The sequence below is a fragment of the Gambusia affinis genome, linkage group LG06 (genome assembly GCF_019740435.1).
Source record: "Gambusia affinis linkage group LG06, SWU_Gaff_1.0, whole genome shotgun sequence".
NCBI classification, from domain to species: Eukaryota; Metazoa; Chordata; class Actinopteri; order Cyprinodontiformes; family Poeciliidae; genus Gambusia; species Gambusia affinis.
Genome location: NC_057873.1, coordinates 30129360 through 30150533, shown reverse-complemented (window position 1 = coordinate 30150533; position 21174 = coordinate 30129360). Strand labels below are relative to the sequence as shown.

The 21174-nt window shown below is 38.2% G+C and overlaps 1 protein-coding gene across 9 annotated transcripts in view; it reads right to left on the bottom strand.

The window, feature by feature from the left end:
- bcas3 (BCAS3 microtubule associated cell migration factor) overlaps positions 1-21174 on the bottom strand; it is a 305494-nt gene that overhangs the window by 246222 nt on the left and 38098 nt on the right. For all 9 annotated transcript variants that reach the window (XR_006370795.1, XM_044118512.1, XM_044118513.1 and 6 more), the window contains exons 12-14: positions 18061-18231; positions 15780-15873; positions 2533-2666 (exon numbers count right to left, since the gene is read on the bottom strand). Coding sequence is in view for 8 of the 9 variants with exons in the window: in XM_044118512.1 (XP_043974447.1) it covers positions 2533-2666; positions 15780-15873; positions 18061-18231 (399 nt within the window). In the remaining variant the exon portion in view is untranslated. The remainder of the gene's footprint in view (positions 1-2532; positions 2667-15779; positions 15874-18060; positions 18232-21174) is intronic.

Genomic DNA, 21174 nt, shown 5'->3' with positions numbered 1-21174 from the left:
TATCACTCTCCACTGTGCTTCGCAGTGCGGCTGCGTGTTTGTGTGCGTGTAAGTGAGCATGCGGTGATAACCCCTGACCCCTCACTGGGCTGCAGCTTTGCATTCAATGTTTACAGCGGGTCGGATCAAAGCGGTCTCACTGTGCAGCCGGTCAGCGGACCGAACTGCAGGCCGCCTGTGAGAGGTGGTGTGTAATTGTGTGTTTCCCCAGTCAATAATCCTGAACCGAACAAGGCCTGAAGCAGTTTTGTTGAGTAAGTGTCTTTAGCTTATTTTGGAAAGTCTTTGCACGCCATTAGTGATAACGCTGGATGAAAAAATTCTTTCTTTGAACAAGATAATTGATTTCTCCTTTCAAAATATAATTCATGTTCATTTTCAAAACTGTTAAGAAATGTAGAGTGCTTAGGTAGGGTGTTGTAAATGGAGTAAGCATTTACATGTGGAGAAAGAATTATTATTAGTTGAGAGTGTTCTTGCAAGACTGAATTACACTAAGGTTGTGGTGTCTAATACAAACGGTTTCCACCAATAGCCCTTGTGTTCATTTTACTTTCCACACTCTGGTAAGAGGTTGTCTTCGGGCAAATCCCAGTCAGCCACATCCTTCCTACCTCAGATGTAATCAAATGTTCCCCGATCTCTCACATAAAACCCCTTCAGGTCAGACCTGTTGTTGCACAGCAGGGAAAGGCTCCAACAAGCTCCACGTCTATAAGACCTTCAAAAGATCAAGTGACATTTCTAATATATAACCAGTCATGTAACTGCTTAGGTAAAATGCAGGTAGGAGTATTACAAAGAAAGTGTATAGATATGAACTTGGTAGATGACGTGTAGAACAGGTGAGAAAAAGGTCAAGAATCGAATTCAATCCCCCAACCAGCATGTAAAAAGAGCCAAAGGGTGTCAAGATTTTCTGACCTTTTTAACACAAACCCTGTATAGTTCTGATGCTCAATGCTGTGGTTGCAAATATTCGTCTTATTGAATGTAACTAAAGGAAATAGATTGTATTACACAACTTTGTAGCATGTTCCTTGTAACATCAAATGTGATAATAGATTTCCTACCTCTGATATAGCCACACTAACACATCTTAGAATATATTTTTTTACTTAATATATAATTATCTTAGGAATAGGCAACATACCCATTAGAAAATTTTAAAGTGAGAGATTAGAGTGAAACCAAGAGTCAATAGTCACAATACTAAATATTATATACATGTGCACCAGTTCACATAGATGTACAGTACTGGCCAATATCAGTATGTGTCAGTTTAAGATTTACAACTGCATGTTGTTTTTATTGCTTTGTAGTTTTGTGTTTTTGTGATGTAAAGCACTTTGAAGTGCCTTATTGCTGAAATGTGCTAAACAAACTATGGTTGACTGATTTCTGAAAAATAACAGATTCGATTTTAACAGGTCAGGCAAATAGTAAAAAGATGACTATGCCTTTTTGTCTAGTTTCTGGTGAAAAAATTCAACAAGACATATAGGCTTATCCTAAGCCTAGTTCACACAGTATGATTTTAGGATTGTCAGTCGATTTTCAAAACCTGAGACCACACAGGAGCTGATAAAAAATTGTAGGTATAATGGGTTGGGTCGTACCGTGTGTGGTACCCAGCCACATGGCAGGACCAACACACCACACATGAACCCATTTCACTCATCAACATTCAGGCCTCAGACAGAAAATCCTGTAAAACCCCACCATATCATTTTTATTGATATTCCTTGCACGGAATGTTTGAATAAACATTCGCGTCGTTCCACATATCCACCGGACTCTCGGTTGCATCTTGTGCTGCTTTTTGGTTGGGATTCCCCTCTGTGCTTATGTCACCACACTGGTGATATAAGTATCTGGTTGGCTATCTGTCATATTCAATGGGTTGCGTTCTCGCTCTTAGTCGGGGAACACCACACATGCTGCAATAATTCAAGACATCCAACATGTTGAATATCCTTGACTTTAGATCAGAGTGGTCCTGGATTTCTACTGACTGGATCCGATCAGTCTAAACTCACCACACATGGCAGGACGATTGGTAATGGTTATCATAAGCAACAATCTTGGAATGCCGAAAGTTCTAAGTTTGTCATCAGGAGAAAATCGGGACTAAAAAGTTGTGCCGTGTGAACTAGGCTTTAAGTAATTAATTTTGAAGAGACAAAAAATATTCCACTGGCAGATTCTTTCACTTATAAAGATATATTTTTTCCAAAAAATCTGCCAGTGAAACTAGTACTTTTTTATCTGTATCACTTAAGACAAAAATATTTGTGTTGTTTAAAAGTTATTTTTGTCTTATTTCAAGTGAACTAAGATATTTAAACTAGAAGCTAGACAGAAATAATTGATAAGATTTTGTGTTTTTGCAGTGTGGTTTAACAGATTTCTCCTTTTAATTACTTAGAAGGAAGAATTGGAGTTCCACATAGTCACAAACAGACTATTTGATGCTCTCTGTTTAAATATGAATTTAATGATTATAGTTGTGTCTGTGTTTGTGTGTCAGACCTTGGCCTCGGTCTCCCCCCGATGCAGGGTATAGAGATGGTGAACAGCACTCTGTGAGGAAGCCCAAGGGTGGGTGAGGATCTGGAAGACATGGAAATCATGGCCCAGAGTGTCGGCTGTCACCAGGAGCATCCCTACAACAAGCACAGTGACAGCATTACAAATCAATAACTGGTGTCAACATAATTCTTTTGGCTGTCCGCAATCTATCCTCCTGTATCTGATCTAAGCGCCATGTCGTTTCTGATCAAGAATTGGAATCAAATGGAACCTCACAACAACTGATGAGCTTTTGCCGTTTTGTAGAATTGTTAATATTACACTGCCTAGTATGTTGTCAACAGCAAGAATTTTTGGCATACAAAAAATGGCAGCTTGTGTTTGACCTCCAGAAGTGTCACTGCAATTTTGTCTATAGGTTAGATGTGTAAGGATTGCAACAAAATCTAACGGCACCATCATGAACAACATTCTTTAGAATACAGTTTATGTTCTAAATAAAACGTAATTCTTTGTGTTAAAACAATAAATGTAAAAGCATGAACAAAACATTTTCAGTAGATTTTGGCATTAGAAATGCCTTAAATGTAGACAAGAAAGCCACAGTATAAATCCTGGATTTATTTCAAATCATTTCAAATCTTTAAGATAACAATTTAGACAGAGTCAACAGACAGAGAGAAGAAGAGGAAGAGGAGTGTGGCTGTGGAGGCGTTAGGAGCAAAACAGGAGGAGAAGCAGAGGACAGTGAGGACATATAGCCAGATTCCATCACTCCAACATCATCAAGATTTGGTTTGACCCGACAAGACGGGTCAAACCTGTTATCCTACTCTTCATTCCTGACTGAGGAAATTTTTTCAGCATGGAGATGTAAATTATAAGTAGATTGCACTGTTTTCCTACACACTGAATGCACAGTTTTTCTTTAAGGAGATTGTTCTATGTTGCCGGTGTATTATAGGCCTGGCGGGTCACCAGGATTTAGGTGCTCCCCCACCAGGGCAAGCGTTGTGTGTTTTAGGTTTTATGTATATATATATATATATATATATATATATATATATATATATATATATATATATATATATATATATATATTAAATAAATATATATATATATATATATATATTATATTATTATATATATATATTATATATATATATTATTATATATTATATTATATATATATATATATATATAAATATATATATATATATATATATATATATATATATATATATTTATTTATTTATTTTTTTTAAATAGCTTTTTAATAGTTGATCAGCAAGCTATTGTGGCTTCATCTCTGAAGTTTATCTTGGTGCAGATCGCTCATATGCGCTCACCTATATGTACTCCCATTTGTCCCTCTGTACCCAGCAGCAGAGATGAACTGTGCAGCGGATTTAACTCATTGTGCAGGGCCGGTCCAAAGTGAGGCCTCGAGCAGACTTTGATTTACAGGCCCCTGTTGCTCCAAACATCAGCACCACTAACAGCATTTCACCAGGACTTTAGTAAAATCTGGGACAGTGTGCCTAGTTTAATTGACCGAGCAGTCAAATATAATTGTAGTTTACTAAGATACATTAATGAACAGCTAAAACTGAAAGATTAAACTGAGAGCATGAGATTGTTGCTATGGAAATAAAACAATCTTACTATGAAGATTGTTCTTTGAACTTTTACAAAGTAAACTTGCCAGTTCCTTAAAGTTTTAAATTTAAACGTTAAACAATTTTAAATCTTTTAATTTATGTTTCAGTAACATAATTACACAGTAATATTTTACATTTACTGCCAACTTAACATCTTTGTGGCCCGCCACAGTGCCCCGACCACAAGTTTTCTGGGGGAAACCCTGTATTCTGTCAACAAATTACAGTAAAATGTGAATTTTGTCCAGCATCTTCCCATTGATCTCCCACCATTAGATTTTACCATTCTTTTTCATCAAAACTTTAGCTATAGTTTCCAACAACATCCCACCAGCGTGCACAGCTATACTAACATGACTAATCAATATGGCTGTCTTACCAAACAATGACTCAAAACTTGACATTCTAAAGCACTGACGTGTTCATTAAGACTGATTTTTAATTTTGAGTGATGAACTCTCCATCCATCCATTTTCTGTTCACCCTTTGTCCCTAATGGGGTTGGGAGGGTTGCTGGTGTCTATCCCCAGCTTCGTTCCGGGCGAGAGGCGGGGTCACCCTGGACAGGTCGCCAGTCTGTCGCAGGGCAACACAAAGACAAATAGGACAAACAACCATTCACACACACACTCACACCTAGGGAGAATTTAGAGAGACCAATTAACCTGACAGTCATGTTTTTGGACTGTGGGAGGAACCCGGAGAACCTGGAGAGAACCCACCATGCACAGGGAGAACATGCAAACTCCATGCAGAAAGAACCCGGGCTGGGAATCGAACCCAGGACCTTCTTGCTGCAAGGCAACAGCTCTGTCAACTGCGCCACTGGGCAGCCCAGTGATGAACTAAAGAAGCAGATTTTGAGGGTAATCCATGCTGTTTTGCTATTTGTATGAATTGTTTTGTGAAATGCACTTACTGTTTTGCAAATGTCAAAAATGATTCAAGAATGCAACAAAGCGAATGAAAAAAACTAAGCAGACCTGTAAAAGTGGTAAGGTAGAACATTATTTCAGTTTTACTCCCTGGGGTGGACCACACAGTCTGCCAACTCTACCAAGTCCGCAGGACAGATGCTAGACAGTATGACAGAATTATTGTGTCTTTAAAAACAAGCAAACAAGTCCATTAAACCAGCTTTGTTCGTTTGTTCCTGTCATAAAAGCCAGCTTTCTCTCACATGATAGCTCGGTTTGGTTAAGTGCAGGGCTCAAGTTGTGTGTTCCTGTAAGGGAAGACAAGATGATAAGTATCTGCGAAGGAGAGCATCCAAGCATCTACTCATCTAAAGATCACCATGGCTGTGTGCATGCACACTGGAAATCACTAAAACACTGAACCACAGCGCAGCACAAGTGTAACCAAAACTGACAGGCCCATTCATTTAGCTCCATTTTATTTGAAGCTCGTCAAACTGCAGAAAGTATAGGCCCTCACCATAAACAACATGCTCAACAAACCACACCAGAACAAACCCAGATATGAACTGGTTTGGCCAGAAAAAAGGCAGCTCATACACAAGCCCAAACCCAGAGCCAGAAGCTTTCAACAGAACGGTGAAACCATATCACTGATGGAGACTAACAACTGGCCAGCCTCTGTTACTCTGAGGACTCAACGACACAAGTAATACTAAAATAATTTGTTCTTTTCCTATGAGTTGTTCCACTTGAAATCTATTCCGTGGAAGAGGCAGTAGGTTTTAATTAGTGGCCAGACTTTATTGGGTGGCATGTCAAAAGTGAAAAGAGGAGGCTGGTATGGCAAGAGATTAAAAGCATTCAGCAACATGTGCAAGGGAGATGGAAAACACCCCCTAACGCCCTTAAACATGAAGAAATATTAAGACGCCTAATAAATTTAGCACATTCGTTAACTGTTAAAAGCTTTCTTTTTTGAGAAATTCTTGAGAAATGAAAATACAGAGGTGGAATGAAGGAGGTAGAAGGGATAAACAGTAGGGTCATGTATATTATCAAGTGGAGCCAAGCAAAGTGTGGACTGAGACAGTGGTTAGTTTTTCATGCTGTATCACAGCGACCAGAAAGGCAGAGAACTAAGGCCCAAGGCCTGTAAACTCTTCAAACCCACACCCCAAACGAGGTGCCAAGCCACAAAAAGCATTTGCGTCAACTGGGGATACACAGAAAAAAGGAACGGGGCCCTTCTAATTATAGAGTCTGGAAACGGAAGCGCGGGGTGATTAGGAATTGAGGCGCTGCGGTCTGTTTATCTGGGAGCTTCCTCTCGCTCTCAAAGCCTCCTTCACCCACGCTCCACTCCTTCTTTTAGTTCTCTTCTGCTCTCTGTTTTGGTCAAGCCCTGCCCTCCTGGTGGCTGCACAGTCTGCCCTCTGGCTTTCCAATGGATGAAAGTTGGCTGCTGATTTCTGGCCTGAGTCTGTATTTCTCTTTTGTTGATGCTGCAGTTAGGGCCCAAAAAAAAAAAAGTTAAGGCTCAAAGAGGCTGGAGCTTTGTGAGTGTCAGAGCCCAAGGATTGAGGATTTTGCGGCTGTGTTGAAATACAGATGCGCTCACCGAGAGGCGTCAGTCGGTTAGCCCGCAGGAAGGCCAAATTAAAAAGTAGCTGAGCCACTCGGCGGCTGAAAAGACAGGGTTTCGGGGAAACCAGAGGCTGGCCAGAGCACGGTTTGACACATCCTATTTATAACACCTTGTCCTATATGTTACAGTGTTATTTGTGATGATTTACAACTAGAAATTGCTGGCACACGCACTTTGACGTGCACTAAAATGAAAGAGATGACTTCTAATTTGCCATGTGCGTAAGACATGCATGCATAGGGAACATGAGGAAAATTGAATAATCATTTCCATAAATGTCTGTTTTTAGTTTCTGTGACCCCTCTCCTAGAACTGAGTCCTTTGTTGTGTTTCGCTGCAAGCTGTACTGCCCCATCTCTGTCAACCAAACAGAAAACATCTGCTCAAGCCCCATTAATAGTGGATAGGACATTCATTTACAAAGTGGTTGAAAGATCTTTCTGCATAACAATTGCAGATGGAACAAGAGGGTGGCACAGAAAGCTAAAACAGAATTGAAAAAACAAAAATTAGCAAGAGGTCGGTGTAACATAAAATGCTTCAGCGACCTCCCACACTGCTTTTTTATGGTGCATGATTGTGGGCACGAAAAATGTAAACTCCACGGAGTTCTTTATATACACTAGGTATGTATTGAATGTTCAAAATTCAGTTGACAGCTAAGGAAGGACAACCTTCTTCAGTGAAGATAGAAGATTTGCATAGTTGAGCATGAAATCAAATGGCAGTTCTACAGCCGTGAGGTTTATATGGTGCTTCAAAATTGCAATGTTGCAGATTTTTTTTTAAAAGCATCTACTACAGCCTGGCTAACCTGGTCATCAACCCATAGGTGGGCTGGGAATGTAATGCTGTAGTTAAAGCTACTTCATTTGTCAATGAATGCAGATACACAATAGTTTATTGACAGGGTATTAGGACACACTTTCTGAGTATTAGAACACACATTAAGATATAAACACAAAGTCACTCCATATTCCTCCATTGAAGCAAAAGTTTGATGTTACAATGAAATATAAAATATTTTCACAATAAATGTTTTCCCAAGATCCAGGCTTCCAGCAAGGCCTCATATTCAACCTCTATATCTGAAAACATAGCCAATAAAATCTTACTTAAATCTTTGATGTTCACTCAGGTGGTATGTAAGACTTATCCTGGTAAGAGAAAATAAACACAATATATCACTTAGTAAGCATTAGTGATGGGTCCGGCAACACCGATGTGTCAGCGCATGCGTCAAGCCCATAAACAAAACCCGTGTCGGTGCGCATATTGCTTTCAGCAAGTCATGTGACCGATACAGAAACTGTTTCGAAATGAAACTGGCGCACCAAACAGTGTTTATAAGGAAGCAAATCTGTCAACGGGATGCATTTGCAAAAAGGATTATTGATCTTTTATAGTACAGTGTCAACTATGGAGCAGCCTCAAGGCAAATGAAAGGTTTTGTAGTTTGGGACCATTTTGATCTTACATCAGAAAATAAGGTATCGGTTATCACTTTGTTGTGGTTTCATCCAGTTCTTTTCTGTTTCTACTTGAGCTATCTGAATCCAAATTCAGCTGAAATTGACTCTTAGTTTATTTTCATATTATGTTCTGCAGATTAAGTGTTGCATATGTTTGACAGAACTGTCTTATTTAAATAAATCCACCTCCTCAACGCTGAGGCATTATAGGGCCAGGCATCAGAATGATATATGCAATAAAATACAATGATTTAAATCTTATTTTATAGACTAGGTCATCAAATCAATCTATCAACTACATTGACAGTAGGGATTTTTAATGTCCAGTAGGTGTCAGTATTCAGTGACACAGTGTCAATACAGCTATGGGTCGACGCTTCATGAAGCCTCATTTACCCATCACTAGTAAGCATCATCTGCTTCAGCTAGAATTAAATTTGCCAACAATGCAAGAAGGAAACCACAAAAGTAAATATGAGCAGCTCTTACTCATATGTAAGGGCATATGAGTAGGTTTCAGGTTAAGGTCAAAATTATGTATTCCTAACATAGCAGAAGGGGTGCAGTCAGACTAATTCCAAATTTATTTTAACAAATGATTAAAATGCTGTCTATTTAAATTCCTAAAAAAAAATTAAATCAATTAACATGCAAATGGACAAGATTTTAAAGCTTTATTTACATGAATACAAAAGATTCTAATCTATAAATTGGCATATACTGCATTGACTCTAAACTGTTACTCCAGTCCAAAAGATGAAAGCTACAAAGGAAAAGCAAAGAAAACATCAGAGTAAGGGGTTTCTCAAGGTTCATTTGATGTACAGTGGGCTGAAACCAAGGGTTGTGTTTTTCTACATGCTCCACAGGCAGACCACCTGTGAGCACTTCGATGTTAATAGATATGAAAAAAAGGTGTTTGTGTGTGGCTAACCTTGCTGACAAGCTGCTATTAGTTTGATATTCCTATGCTGGAATGCCGGTCTTTTTAACAGGGTAAAAAAGTCACCTAGCTTTAAAGCCGTGCCGACACAAAGGCAAGCACCGTAACGGTCAAGTTCACAAAGCATGACTGGTTCTCAAGGTAGAGCTTCAGGCTTGTTTTTTCATCAACTTAAGTGGAAAACACACCACTTAGGTCCATTTTTATGCAGCATTTACATATTTGCACACTTCTGCTGGGAGTTGTTTTAAGAGGAGAGAGGTTTCTACTGCAGACTGTCACAGGCGAGGTGGCTGTTCGCAAGAACAAAAACCTGCTCACAGCAGTTCTTGTCTTTTTTTAACACCAAGGCTATTTGTTGGTCAAGTTTAAAAAAAAAATCTTAAACAAACTACTCTAATAAACAGATCCATTCCTCAGAAGATAATCCCTTCTTTGAGCAGACAAATAGTGAGGTTACATGGTTTCTTAAAATTTAATTTGCTTCTGGTAAGCTGTGACGTCTCAATCAGTCACAGTTGTTGGTCCTAGAAAAAACTTCAACATCTAACAAAATAGTCCACATCTTAACCATTGTATTAATCTAGCTGAATAACATTTATATGTTTTGACAGCCAGATATGTCTTAAATATAAAGCTTAACATAGATCATCACTCCATCACATATATTAGTAAAAGTGGACTTTATTTTCACATAAAGGCACTTTTTAAATGAAGTATATTATTTTTATTATAACTACTTATACTACCACAAGTAGGGATCATTGTCATTGTTCTTGGGACACATGGTGGCAGCCTTTCAGATATTTAAACTAATTTACATATGCATTTATGACAGGTGGGCCAACACTAGAACAGCGGCTGAGCTCTATTTCACACAAATTGTGATGTGTATAAAAGGAAACAGTCTTTTGAGTGTGCACGGTTTTATACATCTGAATTTTTTTGTGTGCCACAATTTTCAAAATGTGTCCCTGTACCAACTTGTCGTGTAAAAAACGCACACTTTTATACATGATGCCTCTGAACTTTGTCTATGCTTTTGCTGGCAAAGAGAATAACGGTTTTCTCTTTTCCACTTCCCATGACAGTTTGATTGAAGCATTCACTTTAACATCAGCTATAATAAGAGCCTGCTGTGCAAATGACATTTTAGGGGTTCTTTGAAACTTCTTTTAGCATCTTACAGCCTGCTCTCAGTAAAAAGAACGTTTCGGAGGGCCAGACCTGGGTATGTTGATTGTTGCTGTAAATATTTTCCACTTGTACACTATGTCTCATAAAGTGGAATGTGTGATTTCTTTTCATTTTGCACTAGACTTGTAAATAGCTTCACTAGCTGTGTTTACATTACAAATGTGCCAAATCTTTCTTGATAATGTCAAATTTGTCCTAGATAATATCATAGAACACAATTTTAGAATTGCTGTAATTCAATTAAATAAGAAACACAATTAAAATCACAAGTGAATAAGTTTATTCACACTGTAAGTCTTTAAGAAATATGCAGTGCCATCATTCTTCTACCACTTCTGTTTTCCTTGTCTTTTCCACCAGCAATAACATCTGGTTGTTGATCACACAACTCGTGTGATGCAATAAAAAAGTGTTTGCTTTGCAATTTTGCAAAATATGTAAATTACGGCAAAGCAGAGAAAACACATTATCCTGACACAATATTTTAACAAAAAACATGAGTTGTTTTCTTTTATTTGCTCTGAGCAAATATATTTTCGTGATTCTAATTTGTGCAATTATATGGTCGATGGAAACACAGCTGGTGTACGTTGTTTCTGAAGACCATAACATGGTGTTCAATTCTCATTTCAGCAGCCAAGAGCAAAGCATACCAAGGTCTAAAAGGCAAAAACATCCTTCAAAACAGTAGGTGAAGATCTTCTAGTCATCATGTGACAAGACAAGGTTTTATTTCAGCTGCTTTAAATGGAAAGAATGTGGGAGTCAATTTAATCTACACCAAATATTGCATGTGTTGTTTAAAAGATATTATTTTTTTTTACTTTTTACATGACATGAATTATCCAGTAACATTAAAAAAATCTTAGATTATAAATGATATTAATTATCCAACTGAATTGTTCAGTAGCATAAAAAATATTAAATATCCATCTACACTAAAAACATTGGTAAATATTGTCTGAGTTTGACTCTCGGCTTGAACTAATTTTTAACTGTAGCCTCACCTAAGCTGCTTTTCCTCTTGATGTCGTCCCAGTTGGACACAACTGTACGGGTATTTAGTAACTCTACACTGCTGAGGTGTCTGGTGTAGAAACCACATCATGTCCACCAGAGAATACATATAGCAATTTACTTTATGGAAAATGAACATCTAATTTTCTTTTTTCTCTCTGCTATTAAAGCTAGTAGGTCATCCCACTGAAGCCTAGATGACAAGGTAGCATTTCTAACAAAAGTAGTAACTTTAAAAAAAAACAAAAAAAACATTCAGTCTTTATAGAAAACTCTGCAACATTACAAAGGTTACAACGTTTCCTTTCCAAGGCAGAGCTGGAAAAAGTCAACAGTATCCCTTCACAGTAATGACTGTAAATCACATGTGAGGCAGCTGCGAGTGCTAATTACTATCTTGGTGTGAAGACACAACTCAATCCAAGCTAAATGTGTGGCTAGAAGTGTGTGGCTGAGTCAGGCTGCTTGTGTGTGGGAATTCCCCTCGTGTTCAACATGTGCATGTGGGTTGAGCGTTTTTTCAGCGGCAGCCTGGTTTTTTTCACACATCAGTAAGATGCAGCGCAGGAGTTATTACACCACGGAGAGCTGCCTTCATGGCACAGCTGCCTCAATGGTCAGGCACGACAGGCCTGGCTATTCATTAGACCGGCATGTTACTAAACCAGGAATATGGTTTATGGGACAGTTCCGTGTGGGGAGAAATTTAGCCTTGATTCATCTGCCATTACCCAGGGCTTTGATGGGATATTCAAAACTTCCATATTCAGAACAACTAGATGGCTAAAAAATACAGTTTTTTGAGACTGAAAAAGGTAATGAAAGAGACTTCTCTCCACATTAGGGTGAACAAACAGTTATATCTGAGATCTGACATTTTTGTTCTTTTTACTACTCAAGAAAGCATGTTGAATTTGCAGTTCCCGTACCTACTGGATTCATGTTTGAATGAATGAGTGAATGAATATCCTTCAATCCCAGAGGAACATGTAGAATTTTAACAAGTGAACTACTGGCTTTTATTTCAGTGTACTTGTTTTCAAGTTATTGTAGGATTTAGAATTTCTACTTTATTTCTTCGTCATTAAAACAAGTAGAACCCATTTGTTACTATATGTGAGTAGTACCTATCTTGGGAGTTTCATGGTTGTTTCTGTGGCCAAAAGAATCAGAGAACATTTTAAAGGACAGCTCAGTTATTGTAAGTTTATTTCCGCAGCAAAGAAAAACACCTTCCAACAAAGTGAGAGAAACCTTTTCAAAGTCTAATTCAATTTGCTCAGATTTTTAATGACTCCTTCTCTGCCCTAAATACAAATTTTGGGGTAGTTTTAAAATATTACCCTACAAAATGGGACAGTCTTGAAAAAGCTGAAGAATAATCAGAGGTCACCAACTCATATTACATCAACAGATGTGGAAGGGTTATGCTGGAATCCCAAACCCACCATCCTTATTTCACATCACACTATTGCACATTTGCTTTTGGCTTTAATGAAAGGGATCCAGCACCACCTATGATACTGTAGCATGCACTATTTGATCACCAGGTTAAACAGGTTGTTTTTACAAATGTTTTCGAAAGATTCAGCAGCAACACAGTTACAACACTGAGATGCTCTCTATACCATACATGTGTTATCACAAAGGAATAAAAGCAAGAACAATGTAATCATTACACTATCAACCCAATAATAAGATCCTACCATACGGCCCTAATATCCCATTAGGATGAAGCCACTGAATGTTTATAGTGCCCCGAATATCCAGTTTCTTCAGTATGGAAAAATGTTTTAAATAGAACAAAGCAATGACATTTCAGCACACATGCTGACACTGTAAAGAGTGGATTAATATTTTTTTTTATTATTAATCCCAATACAAACGCACTATGAAAAACAGAGATGAAAATACAACACATATGCATCATGCTTGTAACAGGACAACTTGATGTTTTACAAAATATGTCTCCTTTTCTCTTATGCTTTTTAATCTGTCAGTAGAAAAAACAAGAAAAGAAACTGTGTGACAGAAGCTGCACCTCATGTAGAGGCTCTCAGCATTTTTGTCACAACTTTGCTGTTAATTGGAAAAATTTCCCCCAAAATATCTCAGACAACCACGAATATTGTTACATCATTTAATGGACTTCAAGCAAGATAATAATTTGGTCACAATTTTTAGCACTTAAATATTCCATACTTTTTATTAATTTTATTACTTAAATTACTGAATGTTTAAATTTTTATTTTTTTTTAACAAAGGTTTTAGAGTTATTTTAGAGTTATTATGGTAAAATAGGGTGAGCAGTGAAAGAAGTAAAATAAAAGCATTTCTGAAACAGAAAAAATAGAAGGGGTGGATTCTGTCACACATGGAGGCACAACTTGCGGAACAAATGTTACTGTAATTCATTAAGAAAGATTTTAGAAGATGTTAATGTGATTTTCATTAAGTTTGAAAGGCTGGTCAATCAGTTGAGTTGGATATGTTCACTTTGTAGCTTTACAAACTTGATAACCAAGCAAAGCACTAAATCCTTATCAGTCTGAATGAGATTGTTGCAGAAAGACATTTAAGAGCTCAGAGTGGAGCATGAAGGCTGAATCAATCACTCCATCTAGTGCCAGTCAGTCATAACAAATCCTCAACATCTCTGGCATGAAAACATGAGGACATTTTGAACTTGGCAATGCACCTAATAATCAAGTCAAGGATCATTGAGGATGATTAGAAAGAACGAGACGCAAAAGAAAACAAGCACACTCAGTGCAGCTGTTAAAGGAGCACTTTGCCACTGCACTTCATGTGCGTCCCTCTAATTACACCGCTAGGAATAGATACACAAATCCAATGCAACGCCGCAGAGTGCTAGGCGCCACACCAAAAGCTGGCAGCCTCCGGTTCACCCTTCACAGAGCCTCTAACACACACAAGCCACTAAGGTTTTATAACTCTTCCCAGCCAAAACACTTGAGCTTTCCAGACTTAGTTTCAGTCATTTCATCATTTCCTCTTTTGTCTAACACTATTATTTTCGTCATGATGAGCTTGAACTTTCTTCCATGTCAGTGGTGCATGGAAGGAAGCACAAGTTGAATATGAGCAGGTTCCAGTTCTCCTACTGGCAGTCCAACAAACCAGTTTGTCAGATCTGGATCCCAGTCCATCCTGGATTGTTATGAACATTCCAGATATTCTAGAATTTGTGGAAATTCACCACCAGATCATCAGTCATTCATGGGTTCAGCTAGAGTTGGTTCCATTACGTCCAACTCCGTTATCTGGGTTTTTGGTCCATTCTTTTGGCAATCAAACTGATCTCAAAGACACGACATCTGGCTGAAAGGTGTGACACTATTGCAATGAACGAAGAAGCTGCAAATTCACAGTGGAATATGGACCTTTACATTTCAGATACATTCATTTCAGAATTTCTAAATATCTATAGGAACGCATCTAAGTTTGCAGTCTTTAGCATTATGGTTTGTTTGTAAAAACCTTGGATGTGTAACTGAAACATTGCCCTGCTCAACAAAAAACATCTTTAAAGAAGCAGTTCCTATTTATGTACTGTGATAGAGATTCCACAACTAGGAAGATGTACAACCCACAGTTCTTTAATGGGTAGAAAATATGTCCTGATCAAGTTCTTGATGATTAACTTTTCTGACCTGGGATGTGTTTTTGATTTTTGATGAGAGGAATGAAGGACAGAGTCTAGACAACCATCTGTGGTCAGTCTTTGTCCATATTTTAATCCTTTTCCTGCTCAGACAGAGCTGCTCAGTTAGTCTTGAGTCTCAGTAAGTGAGGGATTCCTGAGGGTCAGGGGGTGAAAGTCGTCTCTCAGCAGCTTCTTTATTAACTTACACACACATGCTGGGCAGGAGTACATGCTGAGAGTTCACACACACAATATGACCCCAAACATTCACACTGATTCCTAAATACTGGGCACTGGCATGCTGTTAAATTGTTCAATTTTGTGGTTGCTTCTTTCAAATTTTCTGAACTTTTCTCTTCATGAAACTACTCTGGGGAAGAAGTGATTTAAATTATTTGAACTATAGTTCAATTGCTAAGTTCAGCCAGCAATGGTAAAAAGACCACTCAGTTGTTTTTCTTTATGTAATTAAGCAACACACACATATCTATCTAGCTATTTCTCTGTTTATATATGCATGTATATATATATATACACATACACACATTATGCACAGCGTAAGTTACACAGTGTATAATATTTTAACCAAAGTGTTGTATAGTCTGTTTTCTGGTTTCATTGCAAGTCTTTAATGCAAGCTGTCTCTTAAAAAGCAGCCGTATGCGTGTGTGTGTGTGTGTGTGTTTGGGGTGTGTGTTGTGTGTTTCTGTGGAAGTGGGCCTTACCACTAGGGTTGAATTGCATGCAGGATATGGGTTTGTCATGGGCTGGAAAGTGAGCCACCACTCCCTCTCCGTCCGAGTCCTCACTCACCAGAACCTGTGGTGTGTACACACATGGACACAGACCCAAAATCACTTTCTGACCATAGCAACAATAAACAGAAAATGGGACTTCCCCCTTTTCAAGGATTTATTGTTGACATTTTGGGTTTTGGTGTGAAAAGTGTTCTTTGGCATGCCAACAGAGAAACAACAGCCACTTTGAGCTGTTTTCAGTAAGATGTCAACACCATCTCTTCCACAAAAGAAACACTTTGATAGAAAATCTTCTTGCACTGCTCTGAAAGGGAACAAACTCATAATCTAATCTGCATTTGAAAAATCTGGTGCAAAAAAATACTGACACACCAAGACAGGGAAAAAACATGTATAAATTCACTTCCACAAATCAAATATTATCTTGGTATTATACTTTAGTATGAAGGAAAAAAGTAAAATGTCTGTTATAAAAATCAAGAAAGTAAATTGAGTAGTCAAGAAAGAAGATGAGGAAGAAAAGCAAGTTCACTGTTATTACGGAGAATCCAGTTATGGTGGTTCTGTGAGAGAAAGATGCTTGAGCCCTTTGAAACACATCTGTTCTCTGGAGAACAGAGTGGTACACAGGGGAGGGAGAGTGACTGTGTACCACAAGCTATCTGCTCCAAATAAGGAATTTCAAAGTCTAAAGAAAACAAAAATATCTAGAATTTCCAAAGGAAATGATGGCTCAGTGCTGGCTTATTACCCCCCACACCTCCCAAACCCCACTCTGGAGTTTTAACTTCTGGACTTTTGTTGACCGACTGACTCAGTCTTCATGGTTAGTGTACAGTGTACAGTTACAGTATGTCACTTTGTGACAGAGAACAGACTTGCTTCTAAAGGCCTGAGTCTGACGTACAAGACACAAACTACAGGCGGAATACAGAGTCATAGGGGAGGCAGTGAGTGTGTGTCAATGGCATTAAGCTCCCACGGCTCATTAAAGATGTGACAGCTTCTGCGCTTTGATTAATTACAATGTAGTAAAGCTGAGGAGAACTAGAGGCAGAAAAACGTTCAGTGTTTCATTTGACATTGAGGCAGCAACTGGTAAAGTTCCAACTGTGTCAATATAAAAACACTAAGCACCATTGGGTGGTGCTGCATTTGCACCTTGCCTCAAATAACAGGGTCTGTACAAAGCATTGAAATTATTTATTAAAAAAGAACAAGGAAATACATTAACCGTATAGTGATCCCAAAAAACTTGTAGTGGTAATTGCAGTGAAAAGGTTCTACATCAGTAAAGTACTGGCTGAATGGATCTGAACAGAAAAATGTAGATGGTAAACTGCAAAAAGAAGAATAAATCCAAGTTAGAGGTTTCAGCTGAATGGCATCACATTCCAACATGAACAGCTTGAAATGTCAACTGAGAAAAAGCAAAGATCTGATGACAGCTACATTTCCATTCATCTGCAGGCCCATGAACGCATCGTGGTCAAGTAGTAAACTTGAGTTTGCACTCTGTATTAGGCAGATTTGTTCATTAGGCAAATTTCTCTTTCGGCTGATCTGATTGGGTGGACTTTCAGCACAAGTCTGGTGACAGTCACCACCTTCACCAGACTATGGCCTTATAGGAGAAAAAGAGGAGGAGGCTGAGAATAAAAGAGTAAGAAAATGATGAACAAGAAAGCTCAACAGACTTTCCTTTTCCTTAACCTCTTACTCATTATCTTTATCTGCCTCCTCCTCTTCTTCTATGATTTCAATCCATATTATGTTCTTCTCTAATTAGACTAAGATCATTTAGTAGTTGGTAATCTACTAACATTTGTTTGTCAGAACCACAATCTGACAAAGGAAGTTAGAGCGTGGCTCAGGTCCAGTACACAGCACTGTATATAATCTTAAACCTTTTCTAGATGATTGTCAAAGATGTTTAGTTAACATAGCAGATTATTTTCAAAGGTTGATGAACGAGTGAGCCTAATCAGGAATTTACAAATAAAGTCATTAAAATGGTTCTGAACAAGTACAAGGACCACAGTTCACTAACAATTCTGTTGTATCTTTGTGACTAACTGATCTAATTGCTGTAGACATAAGTAAGCAAACGGTAAGTAATACATGGACATGTTGGGTGTTAATTGTATAATTATATATAGATAACATTTACAATTAAGTAATCACAAGCAGGAATGACAGAAATCATGAGTTCAAGTGTTCTGAAGAGTCCTGTGTTTCATTAGCTGACCTGTCCTTCACCAACATTGTCTGTGTCAATGATGGTGATCACGCCAGGACTAGGGGGGCTGCGGCGACTCGCACTGTGAAGGGTTCCCTCTTCGTCGGGTGTGACTGCCGGTAGGGTGCCGGCCAGCTGGGTCACAACTTTTCCCACCATTGTTAGGCCTGTTTTCAAAGTCTGAAAAAACGTTGAAAAAGCAAAGTAAATTTCCTCAGATCCATACATCAGAAATGATTAATCTAATCCTGCATTCATTTGTTCTAAAGACTTTTCTAAAACATTAAAATTGCAACTCAAAAGCACAGGGTATATACTTGGAATACCATCTGTGTGGGTGTATACAGCATGCTTTCTTGATTCCCACTGATAACTTGTAGTGCTGATTATTTGTAGTCCTGCCGCCACAAGAGACTCCAACGTGTGTGAGAGAGGCTCCTCTGTGTCAGCTTAAGGTCCAGCCAGGGTGTCTGGCTCAAACACACCTCTGTGGCTCAATTGAGGGAAATGGATAGTGCTGCTTAAGTGGAGTCTATCTCACGTACTACACTGTCTTAGTCTAATGGAGTCCAATGCATGTGACTGAGTGTCTGCGTGTGTGTAAGCGCCAAAGGGGCCCTGGAGAGCCTAATCAAGCATTCAGACTAGGCGGCCCTGTCAATACACCATGGCGCCTCCAGTTTGTTGGGTCTGAAGATCACCTACTGTCTCTCTTTGCCACTTGGCCAGGCACACTAACAGTCTCTGCTGCCTGGGTGCATTTGCGTGTGTAAAATGTAAGAAATGCCATCAATTATTAAGAGAGGCGTTTGGCCTCTAATTGATCAACACTAATGTGTTTTCTAATCACTGCAGTTGTGGAGTTCTTCGTGGTAGTCCAAACAGGGGGTATTGATTTAGTTAGGGGGAGGGGCAGTGGGGAGACGATTAAGTCAGATGGTTGACAAAAAACAGCCTGATGTCGCCATCTGAGCACATTTCAATCTAATTTGTGCAAAAGGTCTTTCTTAATCATATGCAAAGTAGTCATCAGCAAAATGCTTGGTATTGCCCAAAGAGCGCAAACAGGACAGAAACAACTGAATGGTTCTGGCTCTATCTCTCTTTAATCTTTCTTATAAAAAAAAAACATTACACTTTAATGCTGCCCCTTCCCCCTTCTGTGTCTCTGTCTCTGGACATCAGCACACAGAGCCAGCGTGTCGCGCCACGAGCCAAAATGAGATACCTTGTCATCCATATTGAGATATATGGTTCTAAATGAGGAGAGGGCGCGCGTGCGGAATGCCTGTCTTCATATCAATAGCCCTGCTATTGTACAGCCTACTGACATCCTGCTAACCTCCTAATGACACAGTAATTTTTTATGGTAATTACAGAATTCACACACTTGCTGTTTGATATACTTAATCTTCAAATAAATCTTTCTCTCTGTGACTAAACAAACAAATAAACTGCATTCCCCACAAGGACTAGCATAATTAGCATATGCTAGTCAGTGACTAAATGATGCCAGGAATGAATTTAACCTAAGATCAGAGGTGGACCGTTAGTGACTCATTTTAGAGCCACTCCCCAGTGGAGACAAGTGAACCAAGACCAATGGCGAGAAGTAGATTACAGGGTGAACAAAAAACAGGCAGGTTGATGAAGTGTCTCATAAGCTCAGAGCCAGTCAGCCAGGAACGGCTGGGCAGATCCAATGTCAATAGATTTACAGATGGTGAAGGCAGAGCTGAAAAGGCTGTTCTCGCTACAGTTTTACATAAGCAAGAGTTCAGAGTTCCAATGATAAAATATTTTTTCAAGCAGGCATCAAACGATTCAAGTAAAAAGCTCTTTATGCATTCTCAATACGCATAACTTTACTAAAACATGGGAGAAAGTGAGAAAAACAATTATGTACTGTATCTTGAAAATGTATTCAAGCTTTTTTTAAATGCATTTACATTTGGTCTTAATACAACTGTAGATTTCAGTGTATTTCATTGGGGTTTTATATAATCAGTCAACACAAAGCAGTGAAAAACTGTGACGTGGAAGGTGTGTGAGGCATAACCTGTTCATCCTCTTTTACTCTGATACTAAGGCTGTGTGGTATTATCAATAGTAATAGTAGTAATAGTAGTAATAGTAGTAATTAAATCTCAGTTTTCTCTGGACTCATTTATAGATTAACATTACATCAACATTTTTTAGCTATTTATTTTATATTGAAGTTGTATTTAAATTACCATATCACACTTAAGTATTTTTTTTTATATAAATTTGATATAACCTGTGGTTACATTATTATTTATTAATAATGCATTAGATGACGTAGCTAGTCAACAAATAAGCAAGTTCTCTTTGTGGATTAATAAAGTATATTCTATCCTGTTATATTCTTCTCACAAGCAGATCATTGGATAACCAAATTGAACAGTGTGAATCTCTTTCAAACAGCCTTTCTAATAGTCTTATTTTATGCAATTTTTAAAAAAACATAAAGAATGCAAATAAGTAATTCAATTCGATTTTTCAATAACAAAATAAAACTCAACCATGATAAAAGTTAATGTTTTTATTGCTAAACATGCAATGACATCATTCTTTTGGCAAACTCTAGATCATTTGTAGAAACAGTAGCATTTGTAGCATCTGCAATAAATCCTTCTGATATCAGCATGTGACAAGCTCAACTCTTTCTGCTCGACTTAACATCCTCCTGGCAGAGCTGGCGTCAGGTCAATTCCAAGTTAAAGTTCACCATGAGCAATGTAAAGGTCATAGGTAACATGTAGAAGCAGATGCACTGGTCTGCATGTAAAACCTATGTGCAATGCCTCACATCACCAACAAAACACAACCCAATATGGTAGTGGTAGCGTCATGCTGAGAGGATATTTTCTTCATATCATCTTCTTAAAACAATTGCCTATTTATAAGAAGTGTTTTTAGGCCATTATTTTAGGAAGGTAACGATATGGGATATGGAAGCTGATCAGATTACTGGCAGCATTGGCTGTGGATGAATGAAAACTTGATAGCGCTGCAGACATATCCTTATACTTGTCAAACTAATTAAGTACACAGAAAGAAAAAAATACTCTTCACTATTTTTTTCATTCAAGTGATATCACC